The following is a 16,739-nucleotide window of genomic DNA, read 5'->3' on the forward strand; positions in this document are numbered from 1 at the left end:
CAACTAAAATACAAATTGAGGAGCATACAATGTATGTGAAAATAGTCCCAGTTTAGACTAGTGTAAAAAGCATGTTTTCTTTTGGGCTTGATCTATTTTGTCTTGACATTTATTTGCATGTAGTGGCCATATTTTGAAGAAAAAGTTGTCATTTAAAAAAATACTTGTTGTTTTTCCCAATCCAAGATCACTCTGAGTTTCCATTTAAAAGCCCAAATTTCCTTCAGCATGCCTGGTTGACATTAATATTTTCTGCACGCCTGTGATATTAGAATGGTACCTTTTGAGTGTCAATAATGAGAAAGATGTGCTTTCTAATTTGTATTCAGATTTTTTTGTTCTTTCCCTTTCATTCTCCTTTTCCCCTTTTTCACTCTTCTGTGGTTTTATTAATTTTATGCAATGAGATCTCTCATAATATTTCTTTAATATTTTTTCAGCTTGCTCCAACTAAAAACAGTTCTATAATTAAGTCTATGCAGTTAATCAAAAACCCTGTTACAACCTGTGATAAGGCCTACACCTTGATCCAGAGTCTGACATCCCAGATTAGGCAGAGGATGGAAGACCCTAAATCAGCTGGTAAGATGTTTCATTTATGTTCAGACAGTAAAGGAGAGGAGGGTCAAAAAAATGAAATGATGAGGTCTGATGTCAAAAAGCAATGAGGAAAGCAAACAAGTGATCAGGTGATAGTAAAAGTATAATTTATGAAAGAACAAGTCATTTGATAATGTATTACTGTAGATTCATGACACAAGTTAAAGCATATAATGTTGGGAGAAAGAGTTTAATGGATAATAGGTTGGTTTAAAAAAAAATGAGAGTCCAAATTACCAGTAAGCAATTACTCATAATAGAAAATAAAAGAAAGGGATCTAAAGGCCAAATATTGTTGATGCAAGAAATCTAAAATAAAAAAAAGAAATGCTGGAAAATGTCAACAACTCTGACATCATCTGTACCAAGTGAAATAAAAGAAATGTTCTGGGTTGATGCCAGTTCTAATTTCTCCCAGTTCTCATGAAATCATAGTTTTACCTTCAAAAGGGAATGGAGGAAAGAAATGGTGATAGGATGGAGACCAGTCGTGAATAAGTGCCACATGTGGTGTTGATGTTCTGTGTAGAGCAGCTGCAACTAGGAGTTGAAGAACATCTGAAATGAGACAGGAGTTAGAAATTGGAGGGGTGTGGGAAGACTGCTGAAAATGTAAGATAACCTGTGCAAGACTGGAATAGGTGATGATTTAAAATGAATGAATTCAGTATGGAGCCCTGAAGATTGTTGTCCGCTATTTGGAAGTTGAAATGTGGTTCTGGCTTGTGTTGCTCTCTGTTGGGACAATTGGAGAGTTAAAGATGGAAATATGAAATATTTAATACAGTAATTTCTGATTATCTGAAATGCTCAGAACTGAACATGTATCAGTTAACTGCATTTTCCTGATATCTAATCTGCTGCCTAGTTTAAACAGCAGAATACTTGTATCAGCCGTCACCGATCCTGACGCCGTCACCGGTCCTGACACCTTCCCACCACCATCGCCAATCCTGCCCAGGTGTCTGAGGTCCCCACTCAGATCCCCGTCACCTCCTCAGTGCCATCGTGGAATCTGCTGGGAAACTCCAGCCCTGGCCGCCAACCCGAACACTGGCTTTGGTCACTAATCCAACAGGGCTCCCAGTGACATGGCCGCTGACCCGAACATTGGCCTTCAACTAACCAGAGCTCCTGATGTCACGGCCGCCAACCCAAACACCTCTTTGAATGGTGTCACACCAACAACTTTGCGCTAAACATTAGCAAAAGCAAAGAGATGATTGCGGACTTCAGGAGAAAGTCAGGGGAACACAACCAGTCCTCATTAAGGGCCCAGTGGTGGAGAGGGTCAAAAGCTTCAAATTCCTTGCTGTCAGCATATCTGAGGATCTGTCCTGGAGCTTCCATGTTGATGCAATCACGAAGAAGGCTCACCAGTGGCTATACTTTGTGAGGTGACTGAGGTGGTTCAGTATGTCACTGAAGACTCTCATAGACTTCTACAGGTTTACCGTGGAGAGCATTCTGGCTGGTTACATCATTGTCTAGTGTGGAGGTGCCAACTCTCTGGACAAGGAAAACTCCAGAGGATTGTTAGATTGGCCTTTGACATCACAGGCATCAGACCACTCCATTGAGGATATCTACATGTGGCAGTGTCTTCAAAAAGTAACCTCTCTCCTCCAAGACCCCTACCACCCAGGTCATGCCCTCTTCACTTTGTTACCTTTGAGGGGTAAAAAGATACAGGACCCTAAAGACGAGCACTAAAAGGCACAAGGACAGCTTCTTCCCCGCTGCCATCGGATTCCTGAATAATCAATGAACCAAAGACATTGCCTTACTTTATGTCCACTACTATTTTTGTTTTTTAATATTATTGTTGTAAGATGGTTCATAATATGAATGTTTGCTCTATAATGCTGCCACAAAACACCAAATTACTTGACTTGTTAATGACAATAAATTCTGCCCACCAACTCACTGGAGTTCTCGACGTCACAGCCACCAACTCCAGCTCTGGCCCCGGCCATTGACCCATCAGAATTCCTGACACCACGGCAGCTTACCCGAACACTACCCCTGACCGCCGATTCACCGCAGTTTCCGATGACATGGCCGCCAACCCTGGCACAGCCACCGACCCTGATGGAACTCACACCACCACCCCAGCCGACCTGAACACTGTCCCCAGCCGCCGATTCACTGCAGTTCCTGATGACACCACCACCAACTTTGGCCCCAGCCAATCATGCAACAAAATTCCTGACGCCACAGTCGCTAACTCTAACCCAGACCCCAACCACCTGCTCACCGGAGCTCCTGACGCTTCGACTGCTAACTCCAGTGTGGAATCAGTATGCCTACCAGTAGGAGATCCCAACACTGATACTGCTGACTCTCACCTGAGCCCCGATCCCAGCCCAGTAGCATCAGAATAACACTTGTACAGCATCAGCAATTAAAACAAAGACAAAGAACAAGGGAAGGTTTTTATAAGCATTAAATTCTTAACTTGAGTACACAAGTGCTCCATTGTATTCAAAATGGTACTAACAGCGCGTCAGAGTCCCACTTGAGCATGGCAGGTTTAAAAAAAATTAAATTTTCCTCAACTTGTGCCGTAATGTTGCCGCCGAAAATTTTCGCAGATAACTGGTAATTTCGCTAAAAGGCCTTTTGGATAATTGGAAACGTAATGTAGTAATTTAAAACTAAAAACAAAGTGCGAATCAGTAACTGTGGAAAGTGACAAAGGTATTTGATCTAAATTAAGTACTATGTTTCTCTTTCAATAGATGCTCAGTCATTTCAACAATTAATTTTTTTTGTGATTTTTTTTATAAAAAGACAAATTTTGGTAACGGCAACGAGACTATTCTTTTTTTAATTAAAAAAAAGCCATTTGGTTTGCTAGTATCTTTAAAGCAAAAATGTCTGTCATCCTTGCCTGACTACATGAGATTCTTGACCTACCAACATGGTTGACTCTTAATTGTTTCCTCAGCTCAGAAACAATAATGAAATAATAATAATAATGTATAGGACACTTAGAAATCCTGCTTAGAATATTAAGGGCTTTTTAAAAAGCTTTGTTGAAATTCAGAATCTAGAGGAGAGGTGAAAGGTTAGTAACAGTACTGTGTTTAGGGCCTCTGGTGCTAACTGGGGTGAACAACCTTGCTGTGCCTCAGGAGGGAGTCAAATCAGAGAGTGTTGGAATGCAAGAAGAGATGAGGGGTCCTTGTGTTTATTCTGAGTCTGAATTATGTAGACTGTCCCTTTGTTCTAACAACATTTTTCAACCTTGATGTATAATCATGGAGACTGCAGGGATGGGGGTGGGGTTTGTTGCTTGGATGCTATAATTTTAGATCACGTGAGATGGTGACTGATGTCACCTTTTTCTAACTCGCTTGAATATAATACTTGATCCATCCCTTTGTTGGGCGGAGACCCTAAGAGACTGCTTCAAGTGTGATAGCAGGAGAAGGCTCTCTCAGCTGTTATCCAATAAAGAGTGAACACATAGATTTCTGTGTGCTGCATCGGGAGCAACAAAAACCAGAACCACATTTAAGGATGGTCAGTAAATGGTGACTTTGTCAGTGATATCCATGCCTGCAAATGAATAGATGTTGAAGCTAATATTCAATGTTGTTAAATTTCATTGGAAGCTCACATTTTCTCTTCATCATAAAAGGAACAATTGCTTTCTTTGTACTTACAGATATTCAGCTTTATCACAGTGAATCACTTGAACTGATGCTTAGAAGGTGGGCTAAATTAGAAAAGGATGTCAAAATGAAGAATGGTCGTTATGATATAAGTAAAATTCCTGATATCTATGATTGCATAAAATATGATGTTCAACACAACAGTTCCCTGAAACTGAATGATACAATGGAATTATATCAATTATCAAAATCTCTGGCTGACATTGTTATACCTCAGGTAATGAACAACATTTTACTGAAGTTAATGAGCTTATTTTTCCCCTTACCTCTGCTACTTTTCTCTCCCTTATGCTGTTAACATTATATGGGATCAAACACTGGTGTATTTGCCTCTGTTATTGACTACACAAAAGTAGTTATGAAGTCTGTTTGAAATGTTCTTAAATTGTGTTAATTTTATACTACAGTTGAAAAGGTCACATTCAATGGTTGCCACTTTTCATGTTGAGCATAACGTGAATGAGGTAGTTCTTTAGAATATAGCTCAGAACTGGATATTTGTATGCCTTATTAATGCAAACAGAAAAAAAAAGATTAATGGACAAAACTCTCACATTTTTATCCACTGGCAATTTGGATATTCCCAAGAAGTATGCAAAGTGATTTTTGAAGCATGATGACGGCATGACTGGATGATTACCAAGTGGCAAATTTTTAGTTTCCTGAAATATATATTGCCAAATTTGTATCATCAGACTTGTCTAGTTTGACCATTAATTTTAAAAGTTTGCAGATTTTTTTTGTAATTATTTGTCTTTTTTTTAGGAGTATGGCATTACCAAGGCTGAGAAATTGGATATTGCCAAAGGATATTGTACTCCTTTGATAAGAAAAATTCGTTCTGACTTGCAGAGAACTCAGGATGATGACACTGTTAACAAGCTCCATCCGCTGTAAGAGGTTATTTACAGTAACTCATTAATTCAAGTCGAAAGCATTTAGAAAATTACTATATTCAGATTTCTTCCACATGAGTGTAAGTGTTGCCACTTGACTCTGAGATATTGAACTAGATGATATGATATAGGAGCAGAATTAGGTCATTCTCCTGGACTCTCCCACTACTGGAAATCATCTTTACATTTCCTCTATCTATCCTGTCTTTTCAATATGCAGTAGATTTTGATAAGATGCTCCCTCATCCTTCTAAATTCCAATGAGTACAGCCTAGAGCTATCAAACACTCCTTGTACCTTAACCCTTTCATCCCCAGGGGCCTTGTTGTAAACCTTCTCTCCTCTCCAATGCCAGCACATTCTTCCTTAGATACGAGGCCTAAAACTACTCATGGTACTCCAAATGCCTTGTGAAGAGTCATCATCACATTCTTGATTTTACATTCCTGTCCTCTTAAAATGCATGCTAGCATTGTACATTTAAAATGAATTTGTACTACTAACTCAGCCTGCCAGTTAACTTTTAGGGAATCCTGCAGAAGCCCCTTTGGGGCTCCGCTGTCTGAATTCTCACCCCATTTAGAAAACAGTCCACTTATTTATTTCTTCTACCAAAGAACATGACCATACCTTGTATTCGATCTGCCACACCTTTGCCCATTCTCCAAACTTGTCCAAGTCCCTCTGCAGGTTCCCTGCTTCCTTAGCATAACCACACCCCTCCATCTATTTTTGTATCATCACAATTTTGGCCACAGGGGCATCAGTTCCATCACCTAAATCATTTGCCTCCAGTATGATAAGTAACAGATCTCACACTGTCCCCTGCAGAACACTAGTCACTGACAGCCAGCTAGAAAAGGCTCCCTCTTTGCCTTCAGCCCCTTAGTTTCCCAAGCACCTTTATAAGAATGACTCTACTCACTTCTGCTTCCTGACCCTCTTGAATTTTGCCACATCATGGGTGTCATCCAGAAGGAAGACTGACACAAAATGCCTATTCACTTTATTTGCCATTTCTTTGTTCTCCATTACCACAGCTACCACGTCATTTGCCAATGGTCTACCTTTACCTTACTCTTAATTTAGTCTATGTGTGGTCTGAGTCCAGCGTGTTCTTTGAATGAAGTGATAGGAGAAGGTATTCGGTTCAACAGTCAATTTATTACACAGCACAAGAATAAAACTTAACAGAGCTCTGGGTCAGTCATTAGTTCATAGGTCACCTGCACAGTGAGCTATTCCCCAAGACTGACCCCTATTGTCCAGTTGGCTCAGTTTATATAGATCAAACTTATCATACAGCACAAAAGTTGGCTTCCTTTGCTAGTTCATTATCATACAGAACAAAAGTTGGCTTCCTTTGCTAGATCTTTTTGCATAAGGGTTATCACAAGTCATCTCCTGTTTTGCAGATATCTGGGGTGTAGCGCTCCCATCTTAATCCTCCAGGCCAGACTATCCTGTTGATTTGATCAGAAATTTATTCATCCCCAGATATTTCTAATCACCATTCTGTTCCTGTCTGGCCAATTTCTGCTGTTCTCTTTAACACCTCCTCATGCCTTAATCTTCCTTCTAGACTGGTTTTCCATTCCCTTTGTTTCTTGCAGGCCATTCTTTGTTCTGGTCTGGCCTGTGTCTCCTGTGCTACTCACCACCTCCTTCAGTTTGAGCATTCCTCCTAAATCGTTTTATGCATTTCCTCTCCCTGTATTTTGGGAGTAGACAATTTTGCTCAGCCAACTTTGCTTCATGCTGTGATTGCCACTTAATCACATTCCTCTTTTTCCCTGAACCATGCAGTAAATATAAACTTATTAATTAATCATTTCTTTCATAATGTTTTAACCCTATACACCATTCCAAAGGCATGTTTCAATCCCAACATTGCTTCTACCTCCTGTAGATCGTTATTCTTAAAATGACTTCCATTATCGGACCTAATTTTTCTAGGAAATCCGTGTCTCGGAATATACTGGTTGATCAGGAATTTACTTACCATCCTTGAATCTTCTCTTTTGGCAGGGATTGCCTCTGGCCACCCTGTGAACACATCTACTGCTGCTACGAGGTATCGATAGCCAGTTACCCTCTCAATCATGTCCGTATAATCAAGTACAATTTCCTGCCCTGGTAACTTAGGTAACGGGAACTGTCCTTCATGTGGCTTTACAGTCGCCTTGACATTGAAAGTTATACATACCTCACACTCTCTAATATGGTTCTCCACCATCGCCGGCAGGAAGGGGTGCCACCAATGTATCAAAAACCTTATCATCTGCTTCTTTCCACAGTGTGTTAGCCCATGCGCCTCCTCGAGGAGGGGTTTCATGAGTCCAGATGGTAAAACTGGCCTCCCGTCTATTGATCTCCATAGTCCTTGATCCTCGGTTGCCCCCCTTTCCTCCCATACCATCCTTTCCTGAGGTGATGCCTTTGCTTGTTCCTGCATTATTACTTCTACCCTACACGGTGGTAATAAGTCATGTGCTGTTCCGTCTGCCTGCATCATAATAAACTCATCCCCGATCCAAACACTGGCACCTCCTGGACTACGTCCTGGTGCGAGAAAGAGACAAACGAGATGTGCTCCACACCAGGGTCATGCCCAGCGCGGAATGCCACACTGACCACCGGCTGGATCACTGCAAGCTCAACCTTCACTTCAAGCCAAAGCCCAGGAACAGTAAAGCCCCCAGAAAGAGGTTCAATGTTGGAAACCTGCAATCAGACGAAGTGTGAGGAAAGTTCCAGGCAAACCTCAAAGCAAAGCTCGACGATGCAATCCGCCTCACGGACTCGTCCCCTGAAACCCTCTAGGATCAGCTGAAGACTACCATACTGCAATCCACTGAAGAGGTACTGGGCTTCTCCTCCAGGAAAAACAAGGACTGCTTCGACGATAACAACCAGGAAATCCAGGAGCTGCTGGCAAAGAAGCGAGCTGCCCACCAGGCTCACCTTACAAAGCCATCCTGTCCAGAGAAGAAACAAGCCTTCCGTTGCGCATGCAGCCATCTTCAGCGCAAACTCCGGGAGATCCAAAATTAGTGCTGGACTAGCCTCGCCAAGCGAACCCAGCTCAGCGCGGACATTGGCGACTTCAGGGGTTTCTATGAGGCTCTAAAGGCTGTGTACGGCCCCTCACCCCAAGTCCAAAGCCCGCTGCGCAGCTCAGACGGCAAAATCCTCCTCAGCGACAAGATCTCCATCCTCAACCGATGGTCAGAACACTTCCAATCTCTTTTCAGTGCCAACCGCTCAGTCCAAGAATCCGCCCTGCTCCAGCTCCCTCAACAGCCCCTAAGGCTAGAGCTGGATGAGGTCCTCACCCGGGATGAAACATATAAGGCAATTGAACAACTGAAAAGTGGCAAAGCAGCAGGTATGGGTGGAATCCCCCCAGAGGTCTGGAAGGCTGGTGGCAAAACTCTGCATGTCAAACTGCATGAGTTTTTCAAGCTTTGTTGGGACCAAGGAAAATTGCCTCAGGACCTTCGTGATGCCATCATCATCACCCTGTACAAAAACAAAGGCGAGAAGTTAGACTGCTCAAACTACAGGGGAATCACGCTGCTCTCCATTGCAGGCAAAATCTTCACTAGGATTCTCCTAAATAGAATAATACCTAGTGTCGCCGAGAATATTCTCCCAGAATCACAGTGCGGCTTTCGCGCAAACAGAGGAACTACTGACATGGTCTTTGCCCTCAGACAGCTCCAAGAAAAGTGCAGAGAACAAAACAAAGGACTCTACATCACCTTTGTTGACCTCACCAAAGCCTTCGACACCGTGAGCAGGAAAGGGCTTTGGCAAATACTAGAGCTCATCGGATGCCCCCCAAAGTTCCTCAACATGGTTATCCAACTGCACGAAAACCAACAAGGTCGGGTCAGATACAGCAATGAGCTCTCTGAACCCTTCTCCATTAACAATGGCGTGAAGCAAGGCTGTGTTCTCACACCAACCCTCTTTTCATTCTTCTTCAGGATGATGCTGAACCAAGCCATGAAAGACCTCAACAATGAAGACACTGTTTACATCCGGTACCGCACGGATGGCAGTCTCTTCAATCTGAGGCGCCTGCAAGCTCACACCAAGACACAAGAGAAACTTGTCCGTGAACTACTCTTTGCAGACGATGCCGCTTTAGTTGCCCATTCAGAGCCAGCTCTTCAGCGCTTGACGTCCTGTTTTGCGGAAACTGCCAAAATGTTCGGCCTGGAAGTCAGCCTGAAGAAAACGGAGGTCCTCCATCAGCCAGCTCCCCACCTTGACTACCAGCCCCCCCACATCTCCATCGGGCACACAAAACTCAAAACGGTCAACCAGTTTACCTATCTCGGCTGCACCATTTGATCAGATGCAAGGATCGACAATGAGATAGACAACAGACTCACCAAGGCAAATAGTGCCTTTGGAAGACTACACAAAAGAGTCTGGAAAAACAACCAACTGAAAAACCTCACAAAGATAAGCGTATACAGAGCCGTTGTCATACCCACACTCCTGTTCGGCTCCGAATAATGGGTCTTCTACCGGCATCACCTACGGCTCCTAGAACGCTTCCACCAGCGTTGTCTCCACTCCATCCTCAACATTCATTGGAGCGCCTTCATCCCTAACATCGAAGTACTCGAGATGGCAGAGGCCGACAGCATCGAGTCCATGCTGCTGAAGATCCAGCTGCACTGGGTGGGTCACGTCTCCAGAATGGAGGACCATCGCCTTCCCAAGATTGTATTATATGGCGAGCTCTCCACTGGCCACCGTGACAGAGGTGCACCAAAGAAGAGGTACAAGGACTGCCTAGAGAAATCTCTTGGTGCCTGCCACATTGACCACCGCCAGTGGGCTGATATCGCCTCAAACCGTGCATCTTGGCGCCTCACAGTTCGGTGGTCAGCAACCTCCTTTGAAGAAGACCGCAGAGCCCACCTCACTGACAAAAGACAAAGGAGGAAAAACCCAACACCCAACCCCAACCAACCAATTTTCCCCTGCAACCGCTGCAACCGTGTCTGCCTGTCCCGCATCGGACTTGTCAGCCACAAACGAGCCTGCAACTGACGTGGACATTTACCCCCTCCATAAATCTTCGTCCGCGAAGCCAAGCCAAAGAGAAAGAGAATCGTCTATTTTGAATAAGCTTTTTAAATAGATATGTCAAAGGCCTTTTGAAAGTCCATATATACAACATCCACAACATCTCTTTTGTCGCGCTTGCTTGTGCTTTCCTCAAAATATTGCAGCAGTTTTGTCAGGAAAGATTTTCCCTCAAGGAAACCATGCCTATCTTGTGCACTCCTGGTCCTCCGTTACCTCATCAATCGACTTTAACAACTTCCCAACCACTGATGTTAGGTTAACAGGTCTATAATTTCCTTTCTGCTGCCTCCTTCGTTTTGTGAATAGCTGAGTGACCTTTAAAATTTTCTAGTTTTCCAAAGCCATGCCAGAATCCATTGATTCTTGGAAGATTATTAGTACCTCCACAATCTCTAGAGCTACTTTCAGAACCATCTGGACCGGGAGACTTGACTGCCCTGAGGCCTTTCAGTTTCTCAAACACCTTCTATCTGGTGATCGTGACTACACTCTCTTCCCTTCATCCTTGAAAGTCCTGTGTGCTGTTAGCTTCTTCCACAGTGAATATTGATGCACAATACTCATTCAGTTTCTCTGCCATCTCCTTGTGTCCCTTATAAATTTCTCCAGTGTTATTTTCTCTCAGTCCTAGAAATCTATACTCTTGCATCTTTTTGTAATGTTACTATGCTTTAAGAAGTCCTTTAGGATTCCATTTAGATATTATTTGCTAGCCGCCTTTCAAAATTAATTTGTTTCCTTTCTGATGACCTTAGTTGCCTTCTTTGTGCTTTTAAAAACGTCCCAGTCTGCTATCTTCTCACAAATTTTTGCTTCCTTATATGCCCTTTTCTTTTGCCTGTACTTTGGTTTTGACTTCTTGTCAACCACAGTTGTGTAATATTTCAGTTCATCTATTTCCTATGTTTAGGAATATAGCCTTCCTGCACTTTCCTTATTTCTCGCAGAAATTCCAACCATTGCTGCTCTACCATCTTTCCTGCTAGTGTGCTTTCCCAATTAACTTTTGGCTGTTGTTCTCCCTTACCTGTGTCGTCCCCGTTATTCTGCCAGAATGCTAACACCTCTGATTTTAGTTTCTCCCTCTCAAACTGCAGGGCGAATTCTATCATCTTACAATCACTGCTTTCAAAGGATTCCCTCACCTTCAGTTCACTTACCAACTCTGCTTCATTACTCAATACCCAATCAAGAATTGCCATTTTCCTGTTCAGCTCAGTCACAAGCTGTACAAAGAAGCTATCTCGTAGGCATTCAACAAATTGTCTTGAGATACAGTCCCAACCTGGTTTTCCCAATCTACTTGCATGTTACAATTTCCCATGACTACCATAACATTGCTCTTCTGATATGCCTTTTCTACTTGCTGTTATAATTTATTATTCACATTCCCAGGTCTGTGTAAAACTGCCAACAGTGTCTTTTTACCTTTGACATTTCTTAACTCCACCCACAATGATTTTATATCGGCAGCCAGGTTGAGTTACAAGGAAAGATTAAACCAGTTAGGACCATAGAAGAATGATGGGAGATTTTGATGAGATGTGTAAAATTGAGGTAAAAAGGTAGAGTAAATGCCATTGGGCTTTTTTCCACTGAGATTAGATGAAATACAAACCTGAAGGTGAAAGGGAAAAATTTAAGTGGGAGCATGAGGGGAACATCTTCACACAGAAAGTAGTGGGAGTATGAAATGAGCTACCAGCTGTAAGTGGTAAATGCAGGCTCAATTTTCACATTTAAGAAAAAATTGGGCAGGTACTTGGATAGGAGGGGTATGGAGGGCTATGCACTGGGTCCAGGTCAGTGGGACTAGGCAGAATAATAGTTTGGCACAGACTAGAAGGGCCAAATGTTCTATGTTTCTGGTCCTATGTCACTTCTTTCTAATGATTTAATGGTATTCTTTACCAATAGAGCCATGCCACTCTCTGCTTTCCTGCGTATCTTTTCAATACACTATGTATCCTTTGACATTCAGCTCCCAATGGCATCCAACCTTTAGCCATGTCTCCTTGATGGCCATATCATACCTGCCAATTTATAACTGTACTACAAGGTCAGCTGCTTTATTTCTTGTGCTGCGCGCATTTAAATGCAAAACTTTTACCCCTCTATTTGTCACTTTTTAGACCCTGATATGTTGCATCACAACTTATACACATGGCTGCAATTAGGTCCCATCCACACACTCCCTCCCTACTTGTACTCCAACTCCCTCTTCTCTTTGGTTCACACCTCCCTGTGAATCTAGCTTAAATGGCCTCCCCACCCCCCCTCACCCCTACAGCATTAAAAAACTTCCTTGCTAGGATTTTGGACCTCTTGAGTTCAGATCCCAATTGTACAGGTCATCCTTTCCCCAGTAAAGGTTCCAAAGATCCAAGAACTTGAAACCCATCTCATCAGCCACTCATCTGTCTGAGCTATCTTCCCATTCTGACTTTCCCTAGCTAGTGGCACCGTAAGTAATGCAGAGATTACCACCTTGTAGGACCTGCTTTAATCCAACCCTAACCTCATTCCTAACTCCCTAAAATTACTTTGCAGGACCTCTAGCCCACTGCTGCATGTGTCATTGGTACCAATATGTACCACGACCTCTGACCTTATGAAAAAGTTTTATTTTTCTTGAAAAAGACTAAGAAATTACATTTTAGGAGCCTGTAAGATTATAGGGAGAAGTCTGGAGAATGGACTTGAGAGAAAAATACATCAGCCATGATTTGAATGGCAAAGCAAAATCGATGGACTGAATGGCATAATTCTGCTTCTACATCTCATGATCTTTTAAGTAGTTTAATTTTCTATGAAATAATATACAAAACATTATAGTTGCCTTCAATATTGTATATTGATTTCACCAAAATCATACTTCTCTTTTCCAGATACTCGAGAGGAGTGATGTCACCAGAGCGACATGTTCGTACTCGATTGTATTTTACGAGTGAGAGCCATGTACATTCGCTTCTCTCTATACTGCGCTATGGTTCCCTATGTGATGTAAGTGTTGATTTGATTGCAAGCTTTTTTACAACGATTAATCTGCCTATAGTAATTAACAAAGACCATTTATATTTGCAAGTTTGATCAAGTTAACCTCATTGAATCTTGAGCATAATTGATCAAAAATTGGAAATAACTAAAAAGATGATTTTACAAAAGTAATAGGTACAAGATTAGTGATTAAAAAAAAACTGTTAAATAGTGAAATAATTATTTTAAGAAAGTGACCAAACTTGCAGAGGGAATTACAGAAATTATTGGCTGGTGATTTGGTTGTCAAAGGTAATAAAAGAATCATGGGTTGAATCAGATTTCCAAGCATGACCACATTTAGATTCTGACATCCTCCTGATCTCCCATGTTTGTGTAGTTCATTGAACTTAGAGAGAAAGAATTTATGAAAATGTGCAAGCTAAGTTTTTGGCATATGTGGCGTCAAGGCAAACAAATTGTTGCCATTAGTATTGTCCTGCACCCCTTGTAGCAAAAGAAAGAAGCAAAAGAGTCACTCAGTCAACATGATGTTGTCTACATCTATTGCATCTGCCATACATTTGCCCACTCTCTGGATCCATTCAAGTCATCATGCAGCCTCTTGGAATCTTCCTCACAGTTCACACTGCCACCCAGCTTTGTGAAAATTACAAATTTAGAGATATTATCTACAATTTATTCATCTAGATCCTTATTATATATTGCACATTTCTGGGGTTGCAATACTGAACTATGTTGGCTTGGCTTGGCTTCGCGGACGAAGATTTATGGAGGGGGTAAAAGTCCACGTCAGCTGCAGGCTCGTTTGTGGCTGACAAGTCCGATGCGGGACAGGCAGACACGGTTGCAGCAGCTGCAGGGGAAAATTGGTTGGTTGGGGTTGGGTGTTGGGTTTTTCCTCCTTTGCCTTTTGTCAGTGAGGTGGGCTCTGCGGTCTTCTTCAAAGGAGGTTGCTGCCCGCCAAACTGTGAGGCGCCAAGATGCACGGTTTGAGGCGATATCAGCCCACTGGCGGTGGTCAATGTGGCAGGCACCAAGAGATTTCTTTAGGCAGTCCTTGTACCTTTTCTTTGGTGCACCTCTGTCACGGTGGCCAGTGGAGAGCTCGCCATATAACACGATCTTGGGAAGGCGATGGTCCTCCATTCTGGAGACGTGACCCATCCAGCGCAGCTGGATCTTCAGCAGCGTGGACTCGATGCTGTCGACCTCTGCCATCTCGAGTACTTCGACGTTAGGGATGAAAGCGCTCCAATGGATGTTGAGGATGGAGCGGAGACAACGCTGGTGGAAGCGTTCTAGGAGCCGTAGGTGGTGCCGGTAGAGGACCAATGATTCGGAGCCGAACAGGAGTGTGGGTATGACAACGGCTCTGTATACGCTTATCTTTGTGAGGTTTTTCAGTTGGTTGTTTTTCCAGACTCTTTTGTGTAGTCTTCCAAAGGCGCTATTTGCCTTGGCGAGTCTGTTGTCTATCTCATTGTCGATCCTTGCATCTGATGAAATGGTGCAGCCGAGATAGGTAAACTGGTTGACCGTTTTGAGTTTTGTGTGCCCGATGGAGATGTGGGGGGGCTGGTAGTCATGGTGGGGAGCTGGCTGATGGAGGACCTCAGTTTTCTTCAGGCTGACTTCCAGGCCAAACATTTTGGCAGTTTCCGCAAAGCAGGACGTCAAGCGCTGAAGAGCTGGCTCTGAATGGGCAACTAAAGCGGCATCGTCTGCAAAGAGTAGTTCACGGACAAGTTTCTCTTGTGTCTTGGTGTGAGCTTGCAGGCGCCTCAGATTGAAGAGACTGCCATCCGTGCGGTACCGGATGTAAACAGCGTCTTCATTGTTGGGGTCTTTCATGGCTTGGTTCAGCATCATGCTGAAGAAGATTGAAAAGAGGGTTGGTGCGAGAACACAGCCTTGCTTCACGCCATTGTTAATGGAGAAGGGTTCAGAGAGCTCATTGCTGTATCTGACCCGATCTCGTTGGTTTTCGTGCAGTTGGATAATCATGTTAAGGAACTTTGGGGGACATCCGATGCGCTCTAATATTTGCCAAAGCCCTTTCCTGCTCTGGGATCAGTTGAAGACTACCATACTGCAATCCACTGAAGAGGTACTGGGCTTCTCCTCCAGGAAAAACAAGGACTGGTTTGACGAAAACAGCCAGGAAATCCAGGAGCTGCTGGCAAAGAAGCGAGCTGCCCACCAGGCTCACCTTACAAAGCCGTCTTGTCCAGAGAAGAAAAAAGCCTTCCGTCGCGCATGCAGCCATCTTCAGCGCAAACTCCGGGAGATCCAAAATGAGTGGTGGACTAGCCTCGCCAAACGAACCCAGCTCAGTGCGGACATTGGCGACTTCAGGGGTTTCTACGAGGCTCTAAAGGCTGTGTACGGCCCCTCACCCCAAGTCCAAAGCCCACTGCGCAGCTCAGACGGCAAAGTCCTCCTCAGCGACAAGATCTCCATCCTCAACCGATGGTCAGAACACTTCCAATCTCTTTTCAGTGCCAACCGCTCAGTCCAAGAATCCGCCCTGCTCCAGCTCCCTCAACAGCCCCTAAGGCTAGAGCTGGATGAGGTTCTCACCCTGGATGAGACATATAAGGCAATCGAACAACTGAAAAGTGGCAAAGCAGCAGGTATAGATGGAATCCCCCCAGAGGTCTGGAAGGCTGGTGGCAAAACTCTGCATGCCAAACTGCATGAGTTTTTCAAGCTTTGTTGGGACCAAGGAAAACTGCCTCAGGATCTTCGTGATGCCACCATCATCACCCTGTACAAAAACAAAGGCGAGAAATCAGACTGCTCAAACTACAGGGGAATCACGTTGCTCTCCATTGCAGGCAAAATCTTCGCTAGGATTCTACTAAATAGAATAATACCTAGTGTCGCCATGAATATTCTCCCAGAATCACAGTGCGGCTTTCGCGCAAACAGAGGAACTACTGACATGGTCTTTGCCCTCAGACAGCTCCAAGAAAAGTGCAGAGAACAAAACAAAGGACTCTACATCACCTTTGTTGACCTCACCAAAGCCTTCGACTGAACTATGTGGTACCCCACTAATAACTGCCTGCCAATCTGAAAAGGACACATTTATAACCACCCGCAGCTTCCTGTCTGCTGACCAATTTTTATCTATGTCAGAATATTACCTCCTATACCATGTCCTCTAATTTGTCATGCCATTTTCTTGTGTGGGACCTTATCAAAGGCCTTTTTGAAATCCAAATATACCACATCAACCAGTTCACCATTGTCCACTCTACTTATTTACATCCTCAAAAAATTCAATTGAATTTGTCAAGCCCTTCTGTAAATCCTGTTACTCCTCTCCAAATGTGCAGCATTGATATTTTTAATGACTCCAGCATTTTCCCCACCACTGAAGTCATGCTAACTGGTCTGTATCCCTGATTTTTCTCTCTCTCTCTCCTTAAAAAGTGGTATCATATTA

General features: G+C 43.3%; 1 protein-coding gene across 11 annotated transcripts in view; it reads left to right on the top strand.

The window, feature by feature from the left end:
* Window positions 1-16,739, top strand: part of ppip5k2 (diphosphoinositol pentakisphosphate kinase 2) — a 148,423-nt gene that overhangs the window by 80,782 nt on the left and 50,902 nt on the right. For all 11 annotated transcript variants that reach the window (XM_069892389.1, XM_069892399.1, XM_069892406.1 and 8 more), the window contains 4 exons: window positions 441-582; window positions 4,274-4,497; window positions 5,046-5,173; window positions 13,177-13,291. In XM_069892389.1, coding sequence (XP_069748490.1) covers window positions 441-582; window positions 4,274-4,497; window positions 5,046-5,173; window positions 13,177-13,291 — 609 coding nt within the window. The remainder of the gene's footprint in view (window positions 1-440; window positions 583-4,273; window positions 4,498-5,045; window positions 5,174-13,176; window positions 13,292-16,739) is intronic.

The sequence above is a fragment of the Narcine bancroftii genome, chromosome 1 (genome assembly GCF_036971445.1).
Source record: "Narcine bancroftii isolate sNarBan1 chromosome 1, sNarBan1.hap1, whole genome shotgun sequence".
In the NCBI taxonomy this organism is placed as follows: Eukaryota; Metazoa; Chordata; class Chondrichthyes; order Torpediniformes; family Narcinidae; genus Narcine; species Narcine bancroftii.